This window comes from Cervus canadensis, chromosome 28 (genome assembly GCF_019320065.1).
Source record: "Cervus canadensis isolate Bull #8, Minnesota chromosome 28, ASM1932006v1, whole genome shotgun sequence".
Classification (NCBI taxonomy): Eukaryota; Metazoa; Chordata; class Mammalia; order Artiodactyla; family Cervidae; genus Cervus; species Cervus canadensis.
In genome coordinates, this window is record NC_057413.1 from 44,157,775 (window position 1) to 44,174,442 (window position 16,668).

Below are 16,668 nucleotides of genomic sequence, written 5' to 3' on the forward strand. Positions count from 1 at the left end.
CCTGGGTTCAATCCCTGGTTGGGACGATCTCCTGGAGAGGGAATGGCTATCCACTCCAGTATTCTGGCCTGGAGAATTCCATGGACAGAGGAGCCTGACAGGCTACAGTCCATGGAGTCGCAAAGAGTTGGATATGACTGAGCAACTTTCACTTTGCTTCAAAATATGTTCCAGTGCATTCACTTACGTTCTCCACTAGATTTGGTGAGAGCAGGGGTCTTGTTTGGTATCCCTAGTGCCTGGAATATTCTGGAAACAGAGAAGTGGCTCAGTGGGTATTTGTTGAGTAAATGAATGAATAAATGATTTGAAAACTTCCTTAAAATCCACAGATGTATTAGACTCCTTTCTTCCTTTTTCCCTCCCTATGCCTGTATCCATCTTTCTGACCTGATTAAAAAATAGTATTGAATATCAAGCTTCTGGAGGAGTGATTTCACTAAGAAGTGATTTTTAAACTCACCTATAAAGAGATCCATCTATTCACTGATATCAAATAGTTAACAACAATAAAAAGGCAAACACCTGCGACCACCTGAGAAAAATTCTTTGCAGGGAAAAATGACAGGGAGTTGCTATCTGTATAAGATGGTATAAATCACTTAGACTTGAAGGAAATGTACCCAAAAAGATAACCACATTTTCTGTAATGTGATTATTTTCCAACTTTCCCATTTTTGTGTGTGATATGGTTATCTGGATTTTTTTTCTTAATTTGAAAATAAATTTCTAAAATATGGAGCGCAAGCTGACCTGATTCCTGCTCACGCCTTTTCCCAGGGGGAGCAGCTCTGGATCTGAAAGCCTGCCCTCCTAAGCCATTTCGCTGGATCCTCGATATGACCTGGCTGAATCTTGTGGAACTGAGTAAACTTCCACAGTTTGCAGAAATTATGAACCAGGTAATAAAGGACTAGAAAAAAGTATAGATCTGTAAATCCAAACACACCTGGGTCGTTTAAATTGGGGCCTCCTGGTGACAAGCCCTTGAACCAGTGGAGCTGACACAATAATGCAGCTTTAAGACAACTGTGGCTGTTGTTCTAAGGCAACCTGGTGCACACCCCAGAGTACATATGACAATTCTGGAGACGTTTTTGATTGCCACGAACTAGAGGCAAAGGTGCTCTGGTGACGAGTGGGGAGAGGCCAGGGATGCTGCGAAACATCCTGCAATGCACAGGACAGCCCCTCACAACATAAGATTAACCTGGCCCTGAATGCTCATGGGGCCAAGGTTGAGAAACCCTGGTCTGTGGTTTTTCCTGTCCAGTCATTGAGTGTAATTGATACATGGTCCTCATTTTAGTGAATAATGTAGAAAAGCAATGGGGAAACTGAAAGGGAATATTGATATCCAAGCTATTTGAGTCATTGGTTCTGAAGAAAAATGTAAAACAGTGTGGTTATGTTTAAAAAATTATCTACCTGTAAAGAATGACCTTTTTATGTTGTTTAATTTTAATTGCATATATTCCTGAGGGTTGGTAATTAGTTTGTTTATTTTAGATATCTCGTAATGAGAAAGGGTGGAAAAGTTGGTTTGATAAAGATGCTCCAGAGGAGGAAATCATCCCTGATGGATATAATGACTCGCTGGATACCTGCCGCAAACTTTTACTTATCAGGTGAGAGCAGGTATTATCAGGCCTAGAAGCATCACTCATCATAGTGTCAAATTATAGATCCCACCTCGGTGAGTTTACTTCGCTGTGTCCCAGTAGTGACTGTAATGGATGTTTATGCTTCCAAAGTGGAGTTTTGGATGGCAAATAAAAATGGTGAAGGGCATATGTTAACAATGTATTAATGATAGTGCTTTTAGCAAAACACATATGAAAATGTTTTTACTATTCACTTTGGTCACCATTTACCACTGAGTAAATCATTTATTATTGAATTTACTTCTGTAAAAGAGTAGATCTCACAGAGTTACAAGGTAATTTTTAAGCTAAAACCAAGAAGATTGCACTATTAAAACGTATAAATGGTGTTGTAGCTGTTGAAATGGAAGCAAGAGTTTGAAATGGATGTTGATTTTTTTTTTTCTTTTCTGTTTCTTCTCACTTTTCATGTTTTCTCAGTATGCAGTAGCTCAAAGAAGGCTTCTGTATTGGAAGGGGTGTGTGTGTGTGTGATGGACAAGACAGGAGGGTGGAGCTGGGGAGGATGAAACCACCAAAAGATTAACAAAAAGATGTAGGATTATTATTTTGGAGTAGTTAAGTAACCTTATCTAAGGTTACACGGCCGAGTTTTCTTAGAAAAAGTTGTTTCCTAGATATCGTCACTCTTTGAGAGTGATCAGAGCTGTCAGCAGTGGTGACCTCAGGACAGAACAATTATTTGTTTTGTGTCTCTTTCACCCATCCTTTGAAAATTGAATCTGTGTAAAAAGAATAACGCAATCTACTAACCAATAAGAAACCATAGCACTTGACTATGATCCAGAAATATCAAATGACATTTATTTAATGAGTCACAGTGTATAGAACCTGCTACAGTGTAGGCTATATGGACGGTATTAATATTAATAAATGCTTGTGAATCAAGCAACTTCTGTCACCTTTGACACATTATCTCCCTCTGAAGACTGCAGAGCTCCCAGTGTGCAGCCGGCCAGGTCCCATCGTGTACTGGAGCGGCCGAGGACACCTCCTCTTGCATCCCTGCTGTGTCCCTGGCCTCAGGAGCACGCCCTGATGTATTTACTCCATAAATATCCATTGAAGAGTGAATACACTCCTGTGTGTTTGTTTGAACGAGTAATTGCTTACCTGGAGTTGATAGCCTAGTTACTAGGGATAATCACTGATGTGTGTGTGTGTGTGTGTGTTTTAAGTAGCTAATTAAAACCTCCCTGATGGTCCAGTGGCTTAGACTCCACACTCTTATGCCCGGACCTGGGTTTGATTCCTTGGTCAGGGAACTAGATCCCATAGGCCTCAACTCAAATGATCCTGTATGCCCCAAAGATCCCATGTGATAAGAATCCACCTGCCAATGCAGGGGACATGGGTTGCATCCCTGATCCAGGACGATCCCACACACCACTGAGCAGCTAAGCCTATGCACCACAACTATTGAGCCTGTGTGCTGCAGCTGCTGAAGCTCACGGGCCTAGGGCCTGTGCTCTAGAGAGGCCACTGCAATGAGAGGCCTGAAGAGTAGCCCCTGCTCGCTGCAACTCGAGAAGGACTGCATGTAGCAACAAAGACCCAGTGCATCCAAAAATAAATTTTTTTTAAAAAAATATCCCATGTGCTGCAAATAAGCCCCATCACAGCCAAATAAATAAATAAATAAATAGATTTTTAAAAAACCTAACAGGAATTTATTTTTAAAAAATTCAGAATAGTCACTGCTTCTCCTGAAAATGAGACACTTGGAAGTCAACTGATTTCTAAGTTCCCTTCTAGATTGGCAACAGAACTGACTCTGTCCTGCTCCTTGCCAATGCCTGGCATCAAAACCACACGATTAAACTTGCGCTCATCCGAGGACTGAAAAGCTCACCATCCGTCTTACACATATCTGCATAAAGGAGGATTAGCTTGTTATCCGTTTGCTAATTAACTATGTGTTCTTTAAGTGCTTAGAACTAAATAGAATTTTAAAAATCTGAATTTATTTCCTCTGACTTGTTTGCATTTCTAGGTCTTGGTGCCCAGACCGTACTGTTTTTCAAGCAAGAAAGTATATTGCAGATTCTTTGGAGGAAAAGTACACAGAACCGGTTATCTTAAATCTGGAGAAAACTTGGGAAGAAAGTGATACGAGAACACCTCTGATATGTTTTCTATCCATGGGATCTGATCCCACAATTCAAATTGACGCACTGGCCAAGAAACTGAAGCTGGGTATGAACAGCAATCTATGAAATTTAGCAAAGCCTCTATGTTTTTGCTTCAGTTTTTTCCTTTCATAATTTTATAGCCGGTTCTTATAAATATATTCATAAAACTGAGTTAGAAAAATTATTAAACTTTTTCTTTCCCCCATTTTTAGATCTCCTAGAGGGAGGGTATAGATATCTTTGTGCAGAGAGGCACATACTCATCCATCATGTACTGATTTTTTTAAAGTTGTCATCAGTTGTCCATACCACATGGATAGCAGACTGGCAAGAATGAACATTCAATAGCAAATTTTATTGCTGTGTCTGTATAAATTTATAACAAAGCCTGTTTTGTCACAAATTGAAAAAATGTAACCCTTGTAATAATGCATAGTAATTTAAGGATTCGTTCATTGATACTTTCATTCAATAACCCCTGAGTATGGGCAGTGTGCTAGATTCACGGAGTACATAGGTGAATACAGCATAGCTGGGAAAGACAGACATGTAAACAGGTAATAGAAGGCAGTGTGACAAACTGCTGCAGCAGAGGTAAGGACATGCCCAACGATAAGATCCAGAGCTGCCCAGATGGCATGGGGTATGGAGGGAAGCGTGATGATATTCTGAGTAGTATCTAAAAATAGATAAAAATTAGGGGATCATGTGGGAGAGAAGGAAAGTTACTCTGGGGGAAGAAGGTAGGGTAAGGAGTTACAAACATATAAGTGTGAGTCAACAGGACTAAAGAAGAAGTACCTGAATGATGCAAAGCATCATGATTGAGCCATTCTCTTCTAGGATGGCTGTTTATAGGAGGGCAGTTTTCTCTGAATACTCTGAAAATCTGAATGTTGTTGGAACTGCCTTTTAGAATCTTCTAAGTTCAGATCTCTATACCTATATCTTGTAGGAGCAATTCATTTATGTCTTTATAAGGATTATGAAAGTGATTGATTGTGAATCCCTAAATCTACTCTATAAAATAAAACCTTGAATTTATTATCTAGTTAGAATAAGCATAATATAAAATTTGTTTAGTGATCTTCAAGTATTTACCACGTCTGCACTAAAGTTACTGTAAACCGATAGCTTATGGTAGCATGGTCTGTGTTCACTCCTCCTCATCATTGTCATCACACCATTCTGTGTGCTACATGGATTCATGTTTCAATAGCTACTTTCTTCTATCTGAACACTGAGACCCAATGCAAAGAGCTCCCAGGTTCTCTTGGCACATACTCATGGTTAAGTCTCGTTGTTGTTGTTCAGTTGCTCCATTGTGTCCAACTCCTTGCGACCCCATGCACTATAGCACGCCAGGCTTCCCTGTCCTTCACGATCTCCCAGAGCTTGCTCAAAGTCATGTCCATTGAGTCAGTAATGCCATCCAACCATCTTGTCCTCTGTCGTCCCCTTTTCCTCCCGCCCTCAGTCTTTCCCAGCATCTGGGTCTTTTCCAGTGAGTCTGCTTTTCACATCAGGTGACCAGAGTATTGGAGCTTCAGCTTCAGCATCAGTCCTTCTAATCAGTTCTCAGGGTTGATTTCCTTTAGGTTTAACTGGTTGGATCTCCTGCAGTCCAAGGGACTCTCAAGCGTCTTCTCCAACACCATAGCTCAAAAAGTATCAATTCTTCAGTGTTCAGCCTTCTTTATGGTTCAACTCTCACATTCATACATAACTACTGGAAAGTCTCATTAACCGCCTTTAAAGGTGGCCGTTTTGTTTTAGTATTCACTGCAGCATGCAGTCATCTGTATCAGCCTAAGAGTGGTGCTTCTCTCAAAGCTTTGTACTTTGAAAATCCCTCTGATATCTACCTCTCCGTAGATTTTTGTCCAGTTGCTTCAATGTCCTCTCTGCATATAGATTGCTTTTTGTCTTACCACAAAGCAATCTCCATGTGACAGAATTCATGGATTTCAGTGGCTCATGGGCTTCAATACTTACATGTTCAGTAAGTTCAGCACTACTAGTGTTACTGAACTGAATCTACCTGCCTTCCGGGTAGTAAAGCCAATTTACTGACCCAAGTTGTGGTGAAGGAAAGTACAATGTTTACGCATTGTGCTAAGCCACTTCAGTCGTGTCCAACTCTATGTGACCCTGTCCAACTCTTTGCAACCCTGCCAGGCTCTTCTGTCCGTAGAATTTTCCAGGCAAGAATACTGGAGTGGGTGGCCATGCCCTTCTTTAGGGGATCTTCCCAACTCAGGGATTGAACCTGCATCTCTTACATCTTCTGCATTGTCAGTCGGGTTCTTTACCACTAGCACCACCTGGAAAGCCCACAGTGTTTGTTGCAGGTACCATATAATCTGCAGAATAGGCAGTTCATGCTCAAAAGACTTTGAGGTATGTAATTTTAAAGACAGCATTTGGAGTTAAATTGCAGGGTGCATGACTTTCTTCTGATTGGTTGATAGTGAAGTAAAAGGGTAGTATTTCAGGACTCTTAATCATCAGCCTTTTGGTTCCAGCCAGTCTAGGGTCTCCATACTTGTGGACTACATGTAGTCATACACCCTCCATCTGGGCAAGGGTCTTAGCTGGTTCCTAACATCTCAAAGATAGTCATCAGACTGTTATATATATTCCTTAAGGAGGAACTAAGACTGTTTTGTTTTTTGGCTTTATCATGTGCATGTGGGACCTTAGCTCCCCAAGCAGAGATCGAACCCATGCCCTCTGCAGTGGGAGTCTCAACCACTGGACCGCTGGGGAAGTCCTGAGGAGAAGTTAGGATTGTTGTTGAAGCTATCATTACTTTTCTTTCTCAACTGCTCTTCCTTTGTTTCTGTATTCCCTCACTTCCCTAATTAGTAACTGCTTGAGTTTGCCTTTTGGAAATATCAATAACCTCAGATATGCAGATGACACCACCCTTATGGCAGAGAGTGAAGAGGAACTAAAGAGCCTCTTGATGAAAGTGAAAGAGGAGAGTGAAAAAGTTGGCTTAAAGCTCAACATTCAGAAAACTAAGATCATGGCATCTGGTCCCATCACCTCTTGGGAAATAGATGGGGAGACAGTGGAAACAGTGTCAGACTATTTTTGGGGGGCTCCAAAATCACTGCGGATGGTGACTGCAGCCATGAAATTAAAAGACGCTTACTCCTTGGAAGGAAAGTTATGACCAACCTAGATAGCATATTAAAAAGCAGAGACATTACTTTGCCAACAAAGGTCCGTCTGGTCAAGGCTATGGTTTTTCCAGTAGTCATACATGGATGTGAGAGTTGGACTGTGAAGAAAGCTGAGTGCTGAAGAATTGCTGCTTTTGAACTGTGGTGTTGGAGAAGACTCTTGAGAGTCCCTTGGACTGCAAGGAGATCCAACCAGTCCATCCTGAAGGAGATCAGTCCTGGGTGTTCATTGGAAGGACTGAGGCTGAAGCTGAAACTCCAATACTTTGGCCACCTCATGCAAAGAGTTGACTCATTGGAAAAGACCCTGATGCTGGGAGGGATTGGGGGCAGGAGGAGAAGAGGACAACAGAGGATGAGATGGCTGGATGGCATCACCGACTTGATGGGCATGAGTTTGAGTAAACTCCAGGAGCTTGTGATGGACAGGGAGGCCTGGCGTGCTGCGATTCATTGGGTTGCAAAGAGTCGGACACGACTGAGTGACTGAACTGAACTGAACTGAGTCTGCCTTTTGGAACTCAGGGAAGGCCTAAGAGACTAAAGCATTTTTCTACAAACAAGAAATGGGAAACACAGAGGGGCTTTTGTACCTTGGATGGCCCCATTTGGTTTCACCCAGGCAAACTCCTCTTACTCTCTTGGTCCCAGATCCAAATACCCAAGGAAGAAACTCATTGGTCTTGCTTTGATCATGTGATCCTTTCTGGGCCAATCAATGAACTGTTGCTGTGTAAATGGGTTCATAGCAAGAACCACATATATGGAGCCTAGAGTTGGGGGCATGTCTTAGAAGGGGATACTCTTCCTAGAAGAAGGGCAGTTCCCATTGAAGTTACCATTTCAAATTTACCTCAAAACAATGCTGTTGTCTAGGACATTGGTGTAAGAACAGAAATAAGAAAATAATTCAATTTTGTCTCCTTTGGGAGAGATTATAACTTTAAATAAATACATAAGGCAAGAACAGTGCTACCACCTAGTATTATTGCATAGTATCATACTACTTTGCTTGGCAATTTGGTGATTCCATTTCTTGGTACTTCTTTAGTTTTTCCAGCAATTGTTCAATCTTCTATTGGTTGCTTTGTTAGGAAACACATTAGATTTAATTTTAACATGGAAGGAACCAATGATGTTTATAAAAAACTCTTTGTTCATGTTTTTAAGGAATGTTAAGAAGCATCATTCTGTTCACTGATTTGGGTTAAAAACTCCCCAAATAGCTGTAAAATGAAACTATTATGTAGACAGAATGACATATTACTCTAGTCTCAACTAGAGATGTTTTATTTGAATAATAGATAATCATAAAATGCTCAAGGTACACAAAATTCTGAAAAATCCTGGGATTCAAGTGCCTCGTTTTACAGCTGAGGAAACTAAGGTCTGGAGATAAGGCCAGAGAACTAGTTGGTGGCAGATAATTCCGGACTTAATCTCAGGGCTCCCAAATCCCTTGTCAGCGTTCTTTCTTTCATTCCCTCTCACTGCCTTTAGTGGATGAATTAGCAAGTTACCTGACAGCAACTTGAGGGATGGGAACAAATCAAATAGGTTTTCATAGAAAAAAAAAAAAAAGGAAAACTTCTCACTATGGAACCTGTCAGGCTCTCTGTTGAGAAATTCAGAGAAGATAAATTCTGCACAAAAGCACTGGGTGCCTGGGAAAGAAGCAGTAAACAGATAGGTTTAGCATGAGAAAAATCCTACTAGGAGCTTGGGTGAAGGAGAGGAAGAATGGATTTGAAAATAAAATCCAAGCATGAATGAAAGAGGACAAATAAAATATAAACTTACAAATAAAAATGGGGCTTCCCTGGCAGCTCCACGGTGAAGAATCTGCCTGCAGTGCAGGAGACACATGATGAGGTTTCGATCCCTGAATCGGTAAGACCCCTGTAGGAGAGCATGGTAACCCATTCCAGTATTCTTGCCTGGAGAATCCCATGGACAGAGGCGCCTGGTGGGCTATAGTCCATAGGGTCACAAAGAGTCAGACACAACTGAAGTGACTGAACATGCAAGCAAACAAAAATAAGAATGAGAAAATGAGTAAAAGTATATACAAATGAAAAAAGTAATAAGATAATAATATGTAGTTACGGAAAAAAAAAAGTTTAAAAATCTCATTAAAGTAGAAAAAGAAAATTTATGAAAGTTTCTTGGAAAAAGTTGAAAAACCTGAATGGACCAATAATTAAGATGAGGAAAATTAGAAGTTTTAAAATTATTACCTCAGCAAAGACTCTGAACTTGAATGGTTTTTTGGTAGGTCCTTTAAAACTTTGCTATATTCCTTTTCACAACATAGGAAAATAGGATGCATTTTCCTCTGTATTTTAAGGGAATAGCATTATCTTGATATCAGAAACAGACCAAGATAGTTACTGTATCAAAGAAAGAAAACCACAGATTGATCCTACTTATTAATATAAATGTAAGGGTGTTGGAGAAGACCCTTGGACTGCAAGGAGATCCAACTAGTCCATCCTAAAGGAGATCAGTCCTGGCTGTTCATTATAAGGACTGAGGCTGAAGCTGAAACTCCAATACTTTGGCCACCTCATGTGAAGAGTTGACTCATTGGAAAAGACCCTGGTGCTCGGAGGGATTGGGGGCAGGAAGAGAAGGGGACGACAGAGGATGAGATGGCTGGATGGCATCACCGACTCGATGGACATGAGTTTGAGTAAACTCTGGGAGTTTGTGATGGACCCGAGGCCTGGCGTGTTGCGATTCATGGGGTCGCAAAGAGTTGGACACGACTGAGCGACTGAACTGACTGAAGGACCTTAATCTAAGTGCAAGCAGGAAGAATTCAGCATAATATTTTAAAAATGCAAAAAATAGCAACATGCCTTGATCAAGTAGGATGCATGGGCAAATCTGAGAAAGAAACAGTATTAAGAAATCTCATCACAACAAGTGAGAGACTTTTTCCTTATGCTGTCATATTATTACCTTGATAATTGCTAAAAAGGCATTTTATAAAAATTCAGCATTTGTATTTGGCTTTGAAAAATGGGAACAGAAGAATATTGTATCAATATGATAGTGAATATGAACTTCAAACAGCTTCATGCTTTCTGATGAACAACTAGAGACATGATGCCCATTAAAGTCAGGAACAAGATAAAGATGTCTGCTATCACCACTCTCATTTAGTATTACTGTGGAGGATATAGCTAATGTTTTGTAAGAATCATAAATAAAAGATATAACTACTGGAAAAGAGGGACAAAAGCCACCATTATTCTCAGATAGTGTAATTGTCTAACTAAAGAACACAAATGAATCAACTGAAAAGCTATTAGATTTAACAGGGTATTTTAGTAAGGTGGCTGGTCACAAAAATAAATATATTTTTAAAAATCAATGAAACATTCTTCTAAAATAAAATGTAAAAATCCCATTCAGTATCTCAATAAAAATAAAACTGAGAAATAATCTTTAGAATACCTATTAGAAGAAAACTATAAAACTTTCTTAAAGACATGAAAGTAGGATAGATTAAATGGAGAGTTAAAGCATATTCCCATTATAAAGATTCAATATTGTAAAGATGTCAATAGTCTCTAAATTAATCTATAAATTGAACACAAGTCTAATTGAAATTCCAACATCATTTTTCCCCTAATTGGATAGTAGAGGGATCTTAGATCATCTAGAGTAATAAATGGACAACAATAGCCAAGACAGCTTGAAAAGGAAAAAGAATAATGTGGAGAACAAGCCCAATCAGATTTCTAAACTTTATCAAATTGCAATAATTTAATCAGTGAGGAACTGGCTCAGAGTAGATAAACAGATCAATAGAGCAAAATGAAAGGGCCCAAATTAGACTCTAGTATATACAATAGCTTAGCCTGTGATGAGATTCACATTTCAAATCAGTGGAAGAAAAATGGGTTAGTCAATAAACAGTGTTGCCATAGCAGGTTAACTTTAGAAGAAAGCAAGAATTTTACCTCAGATTAAACTCTAAAGTACATTCTAGGTTGATTAAGGTTTTAAAAGGTTTTAAAAACTATAAAAGAATATATTGATACTACTGAGTGGCTAAGATTTCTTTAACCATAATACCAGAATCCAAAACCAGAGGAAAAGAAGTTTGGATGAAGTTTTAAAACTTTGGTGTGTCAAAAGTGCCACAAGTAAAATTAAAACACAAATTGCCATTGAATCCAAAGTCATGTGCCTGATGCACAGTGAGGCCAAACAAACTGAAAGGTCAGAGTTTGGAGCAGAGGAAGGTTAATTGCAAGGACCAAACAAGGAGTATGGGTAGCTTATGCTCAAAAGACCCAAACTTCCTGATGGTTTTCAGAGAAGAGTTTTTAAAAGCAAAATTTGGGGTGAGGGCTGCAGGACGTAGGACTTTGTTCTGATTGGTTGGTGGTGAGGTAACAGGGTGGTGCTCCAGGAACAATATGTTCAGCCTGAAGTTAGCATCCTCTGCTTAGGTGGGGGTAATAGTTCCTGTAAGAAAAACTCCAAGATATATCGTTATGTATATCCCTTACGACTCTTTATCTCTGAGCTATAGTTTACTACTTTTGGCCGCTCTGGATCTTTGTTGCTGTATGTGGGCTGTCTCTAGTTATGGCGAGTGAGGGTTACTCTCTAGTTGCAATGCACTGGCTTCCCATTGTCATGGCTTCTCTGGTTGCGGAGCATGGACTCTAGGGTGTGCAGACTTCAGCAGTTGCAGCATACAGGCTCAGTAGTTGTGGCGCTACAGGCTTACTTGCCCTGCAGCATGTGGGTTCTTCCCAGATATCAGGGATTGAATCCATGTCCCCAGCATTAGTAGGCAGATTCTTAACCACTGGACCACTAGGGAAGTCCTGCACTGTTTCAGACTGCTTTTCTTTTGTTTCTGCATTTCCTCACTTCCCTAATCAGTAACTGTTTGAATTTGCGTTTTGGAACTCAGGGAAGGTCTGGAAGGCTGAAGCCTTTTTCTTACAGACAAGAAATGGGGGACTAGGAGAGACTTTTGTATCTGGGAGGGCTCCACAGGGCCCTGCCCAGTTTCCAAAGAAAAGGTGGAAGTGTGGGTTGGGAATTGCAGCATCCTATTTCAGCTGGAGACACTGGCAGTCCTTTTCCATGAATCTTTAAAATGTTTGAGTGCTTTTTCCCAACTATTCTACACATACAAATTTATCATAAAAACAAACTGAGAGATGCACATTAAGATTCATTTACAAGGATGTTAAGTCTAGTGCTATTTATAATATTAAAAAATTAGAAATGTCTCAAATATACAAAAGGATAGTGGCTAACTTGACAAGAATGCATTAATATGATGGAACATTGTGCTACCATTAAAAACTGTTTATCAGTAATGCTTAATGACAATAAAATACAACATACTGTTAAGAAGTAGATATATAAAATGACATGTATATGTATTATTGTACATATATATATAATTTTTAATATGGATAGGTCTGTAATCTCTTACTCAAAGCCCTTTCAGTCAGATACACTGCAGAAATTAGAATTGTCCAGCTTTTAGAAAGGTAATATTTCATGTATTATATAATACATTGCAGATGAAAGTATTAATATTTATAAAGATAGGGATAAATAAAGACTATAAATAGGCTCATATCCATTCAGGTCAGCTTTTACCACCAAAGTGATTTTGTGGCAAAGCTGTCAGTTTTCAGAGTGCTTTGAATTTTGAAATGAGGGTAAGTGATTGTGGATTGTGCACTGAGAAGATTAGAATGTAGATCTCTCTGGAAGGATATTGGTGATTTTTGTTTTCTTCTTTGTAGTCTCCTGTATTTTACAAAGCTTTCACTATAAACCTATATTGTTTAATTTGATTTTTTAAAAATTTTAAAAAGAGGAGATGTGGAAGACACTCAAGTTCAATTTTGGGAAGAAATAGAAAAGCAGTTGAAATCTTACTAAAGGTCTTTCAAATGTAACCAAGCAGCAAAAAAAGGGGGAAAAAAAAAAGTCCGCAAACCAGAAAACCAAAACATCCCATACCACCAAAGGACAATTATGCTGCAATACCTGCAAAAACAATTTCCACAACATCCTCTGAATCCTTCCTTCTCTTGGCAGTCCCCATCATGATGTCCTGGCAGCTTTCCCTACTCTCTCTGGAAATTCAGTCTGCACTGCCTCTTCTCTCACTGGTCTTTGTCTTTTGAACTTCCTCAAGTGCAAAGCTTCCTCACTATTCCAGTGTCAATCAATCTAGTTTTTCCACACTATTCAGAAATTTATCAAATATTTATCAACCTATTTTAAAAATGAAGAAAGATTGCAGATCAATAACTGAAGCTTCCACTTTAAGAAACCAAGGAAAGAAGAGCAAACTAAACCCGAAGCAATCAAAAGGAAGGAAATAATAAATATTTGAATGAAAAAAAATGCAAGAGAGGATTGAAAAACAACAAAGAATCAATCAACCAAGTGTATCTTCTTTGAAAAGATCAACAAAATTGACAAACTTTTGTCCTAGCCAACCAAGAATAAAGAAGACTTAAGATAATTAAAATCAGGAATGAAAGAGGGATGTCAATGAAAATAATCAATGAACAAACTATAATAGGAATCGAAAAGAATTTTATTTGAGCCAAACTGAGGACTGGCAGCTCTCAGATAAGTCAGAGGAGCTGCTGCAGAGAAGCATGGGTTTCGGCATAGTTTCATATCTTGTCAGAACAAAGAACATCAAACAAGTCAGGATACATTCCTTCAAAGTTTCAAGAAAAACAGGTTAGCAAGTACATAGCAAGTCAGTATACCTCGACACCTGGAAAGGAAGCCTCATCATTGAAGAAGTACTGGCACTGACATCTCAGGAAGGGAAGAATTTATAAAATTTTTATTTTTAACACATTCTTTAATTCTGGTCAATGTACCCTTTTCTCTGACAGTTAGAGCTGATGTACAATGTATGTTTGATAGGCCACAAACAGGCTGTTTTAGTAGCATAAAGTTCAAGTAAACTCATGTATAAGTCAGAATGACTTTCCCATATCTCAATATGTAAAATTTTCTTTTATCAGGGGACATTGCTATTGACTTGAAAAAATAGAAAAGATCATACAGAATACTATGAACAATAATGCCAACAAATTAGATAACCTAGGTGAAATGGGCAAATTAGCAGAAAGAGAAAACTACTGAAATTGACTAAGGAAGAAATAGAAAACCCGAATAGAACTTTAAGAAGTAAAAAGATTGATTTGTAGGAAATCCAGGACTAGATGCCTTCACATTCTACCAAATGTTTAATGAATAACACCAGTTCTTTCCAAAAAATAAAAGAGGAGAGATTACTTTCCAACTCATTCTATGAGACCATATTACTACCAAATCTAGACAAAGACAGTAGAAGGAAGCCAATATCCTGCTGAATATAAAAGCAAAAGTTCTCAACAAAATGCTATTGAATTCAGCACCACATAAAATGAATTCTACACCATGACCAAGTGGATTTACCCCAAGAATGCAAGGTTGGTTCAACATATGAAAATTAATCAATGTAATACCCCATATTAATAGAATAAAGAACAGAAATCACACGGTTATCTCAATTGTTGCAGAAAAAGCATTGGAAAAACCCCAACATTCTTTCATGATGAAAGCCCTCAACAAACTAGGAATAAAAGGGAACTTCTTCAACCTGGTGAGGGGGCACCTATAGAAACCCACAGCTAACATCATACTTAATGCTGAAAGATCAGATATTTTCCCAAAAACATCAGGAGCAAGAGAAGAAAGTCTACTTGCACTTCTGCTCAGCACTGTATTAGAAGTTTTAGTCAGACCAAAACAAGAAATAAACGGCATTCACACTGGAAAAGAAGTAAAATCACCTCAGATGACATGAGGGAGGAGGCCCGCGCAGTTGGAGAAGAGTGAATGAATGGTGGTGGGATCCTAAAAAGTGTGTGTGTGTGTTTGTGTGTGTGTGTGTGTGTGTGTGTGTGTAGATTGCAGGATCAATGGGACCCATTTGTGTAGGGTCATAGAGGTCGGAATTTGAATTGGTTTCTGGATTTTGCACAGAATGAAATGAGAAGCCGTCGGATGTTTCTGAGCAGTGGGTGGACATAATCTGATTCAGGATTCAATCAAATACTCTGTCTGCTGCGGGAAGAATAGCTAGTAGGGGAAAGAGTGGAAGAGAGGTCACCAGTTAGTAGGCTCCTGCAAGAATACAGGCATGAGGTGATGGACTAGGGGAATGAGAGTGTAGGCATCCAGAAGGGGTCACATTCAGACTCTGGGTTTGCTTTGAAGGGATGCCTTTAAGTATCTTCTTGACCTCTTACCCAGGTCGAGATAAGAAACTCAGGCTACCCCTGAACAAAAACCAGTTCTTCCTTTTAAACAGTGTATCTCAGAAGAGTTGGAAGGGCAGAGGAGATAGATTATGGCTCACGCTCGTATGTTAATACTTACTGTCCATATCACACCGTCCTCCATTGACCTACCTAACGCTTGTGGGTTCTTCCAGAACAAGAGAGACTAGTGTCTCTTTGTACAATTCAGAGGCTCCTCCCATTCCAGTTCCACCTTCCCTTTCTTCTTTTATAGGGTTTGTGGGTTCTTCTCAGATGCCCTGGGAACAGTGCCTAGTTCCCCTTGAGCAGGAGAGATTCATGAGGGCTTTGTTGGGAGAATCCAGCTATGTTCAGTGACCTATGGACAATTGCAGTTCCTGGTTCTTCAAGCAGTGCTCTGCCAATCCTCTCTCAGACACACACTGCTGAGTTTCACCTTGTGACCCTGAGTCCACAAATAATTCTAACGCTACACCCTACCAGTACTCATGGAATCTCTGGCCATTAACCCCATGGTGCTGTGTTTTAAATGGTGTGCCCTGGCAGCTTCTTCCCTGGCTCCTGACATACTTCTGTCTCCAGCCTATGAATTTCTCTCATTCTCTGTAGCTTCTACAAGCAGTTTCCAAATCAGCCTCATTGTTTGCCCAACCACAGCAGCCCATCTTTCTGAGGATTCAGGCTGATCCAGTAGAGTAAGTCAAAAGCATGCATTGCTTCATAGCGTCTCCACTGACTTCCTTCCCCTGTGCCTCTAGAGATCTAGCCTCTAAAATTAAAGAAGACCTGGGTCCACAGAAGCTTACTTCAAAGTTAATTTCTAATTCCAGTTTCCCAAGTATGATTCAGAGACTTCTACAGTTTAGTGAATTCATAGGACAGGCACAAGTGTGGTTCTCCTCCTAGGACATCAAATTCACTAATGAGCCTGAATAGTGTATATTCTGCTGAATTATTATCACATCTCTAATCTTGGAGTGGTTTCCACTTTTTCTTCAGGTTCCTTTTTCTCAGTTCCAAGAGGATTTGATCCTGAGGAGCAGTTACCTCTGAATATAGTCCTCATGGGGATGAATTGCTACAAGTTCCATCTCAGAAAATGGACAAATAGGCAAACAAAACCCGAACAGACAGACAGACAAAACACTGCAAGCTTGACATCACAAAAGAATAAAAAGATTGGTATCCAATCTTTACTGAAACATCTGCTAAAACACCAAAAAATTATTCTAGTCAAGACATAGAGCAAAACTAAAAAATCCTCTTTCCTTCTAAATACCTGTGATAGCATTGCAGCTGCCTGTCCCCATCAGTCTGTCTGCTCATTATCTCCAGAGACCCCAGAACTCTTTAA

The 16,668-nt window shown here is 39.5% G+C and overlaps 1 protein-coding gene across 2 annotated transcripts in view; it reads left to right on the forward strand.

Moving 5' to 3' along the window:
- Positions 1-16,668, forward strand: part of DNAH8 (dynein axonemal heavy chain 8) — a 322,922-nt gene that overhangs the window by 240,336 nt on the left and 65,918 nt on the right. For both annotated transcript variants that reach the window (XM_043450439.1, XM_043450440.1), the window contains 3 exons: positions 781-902; positions 1,510-1,628; positions 3,658-3,860. In XM_043450439.1, the coding sequence (XP_043306374.1) occupies positions 781-902; positions 1,510-1,628; positions 3,658-3,860 (444 nt within the window). The remainder of the gene's footprint in view (positions 1-780; positions 903-1,509; positions 1,629-3,657; positions 3,861-16,668) is intronic.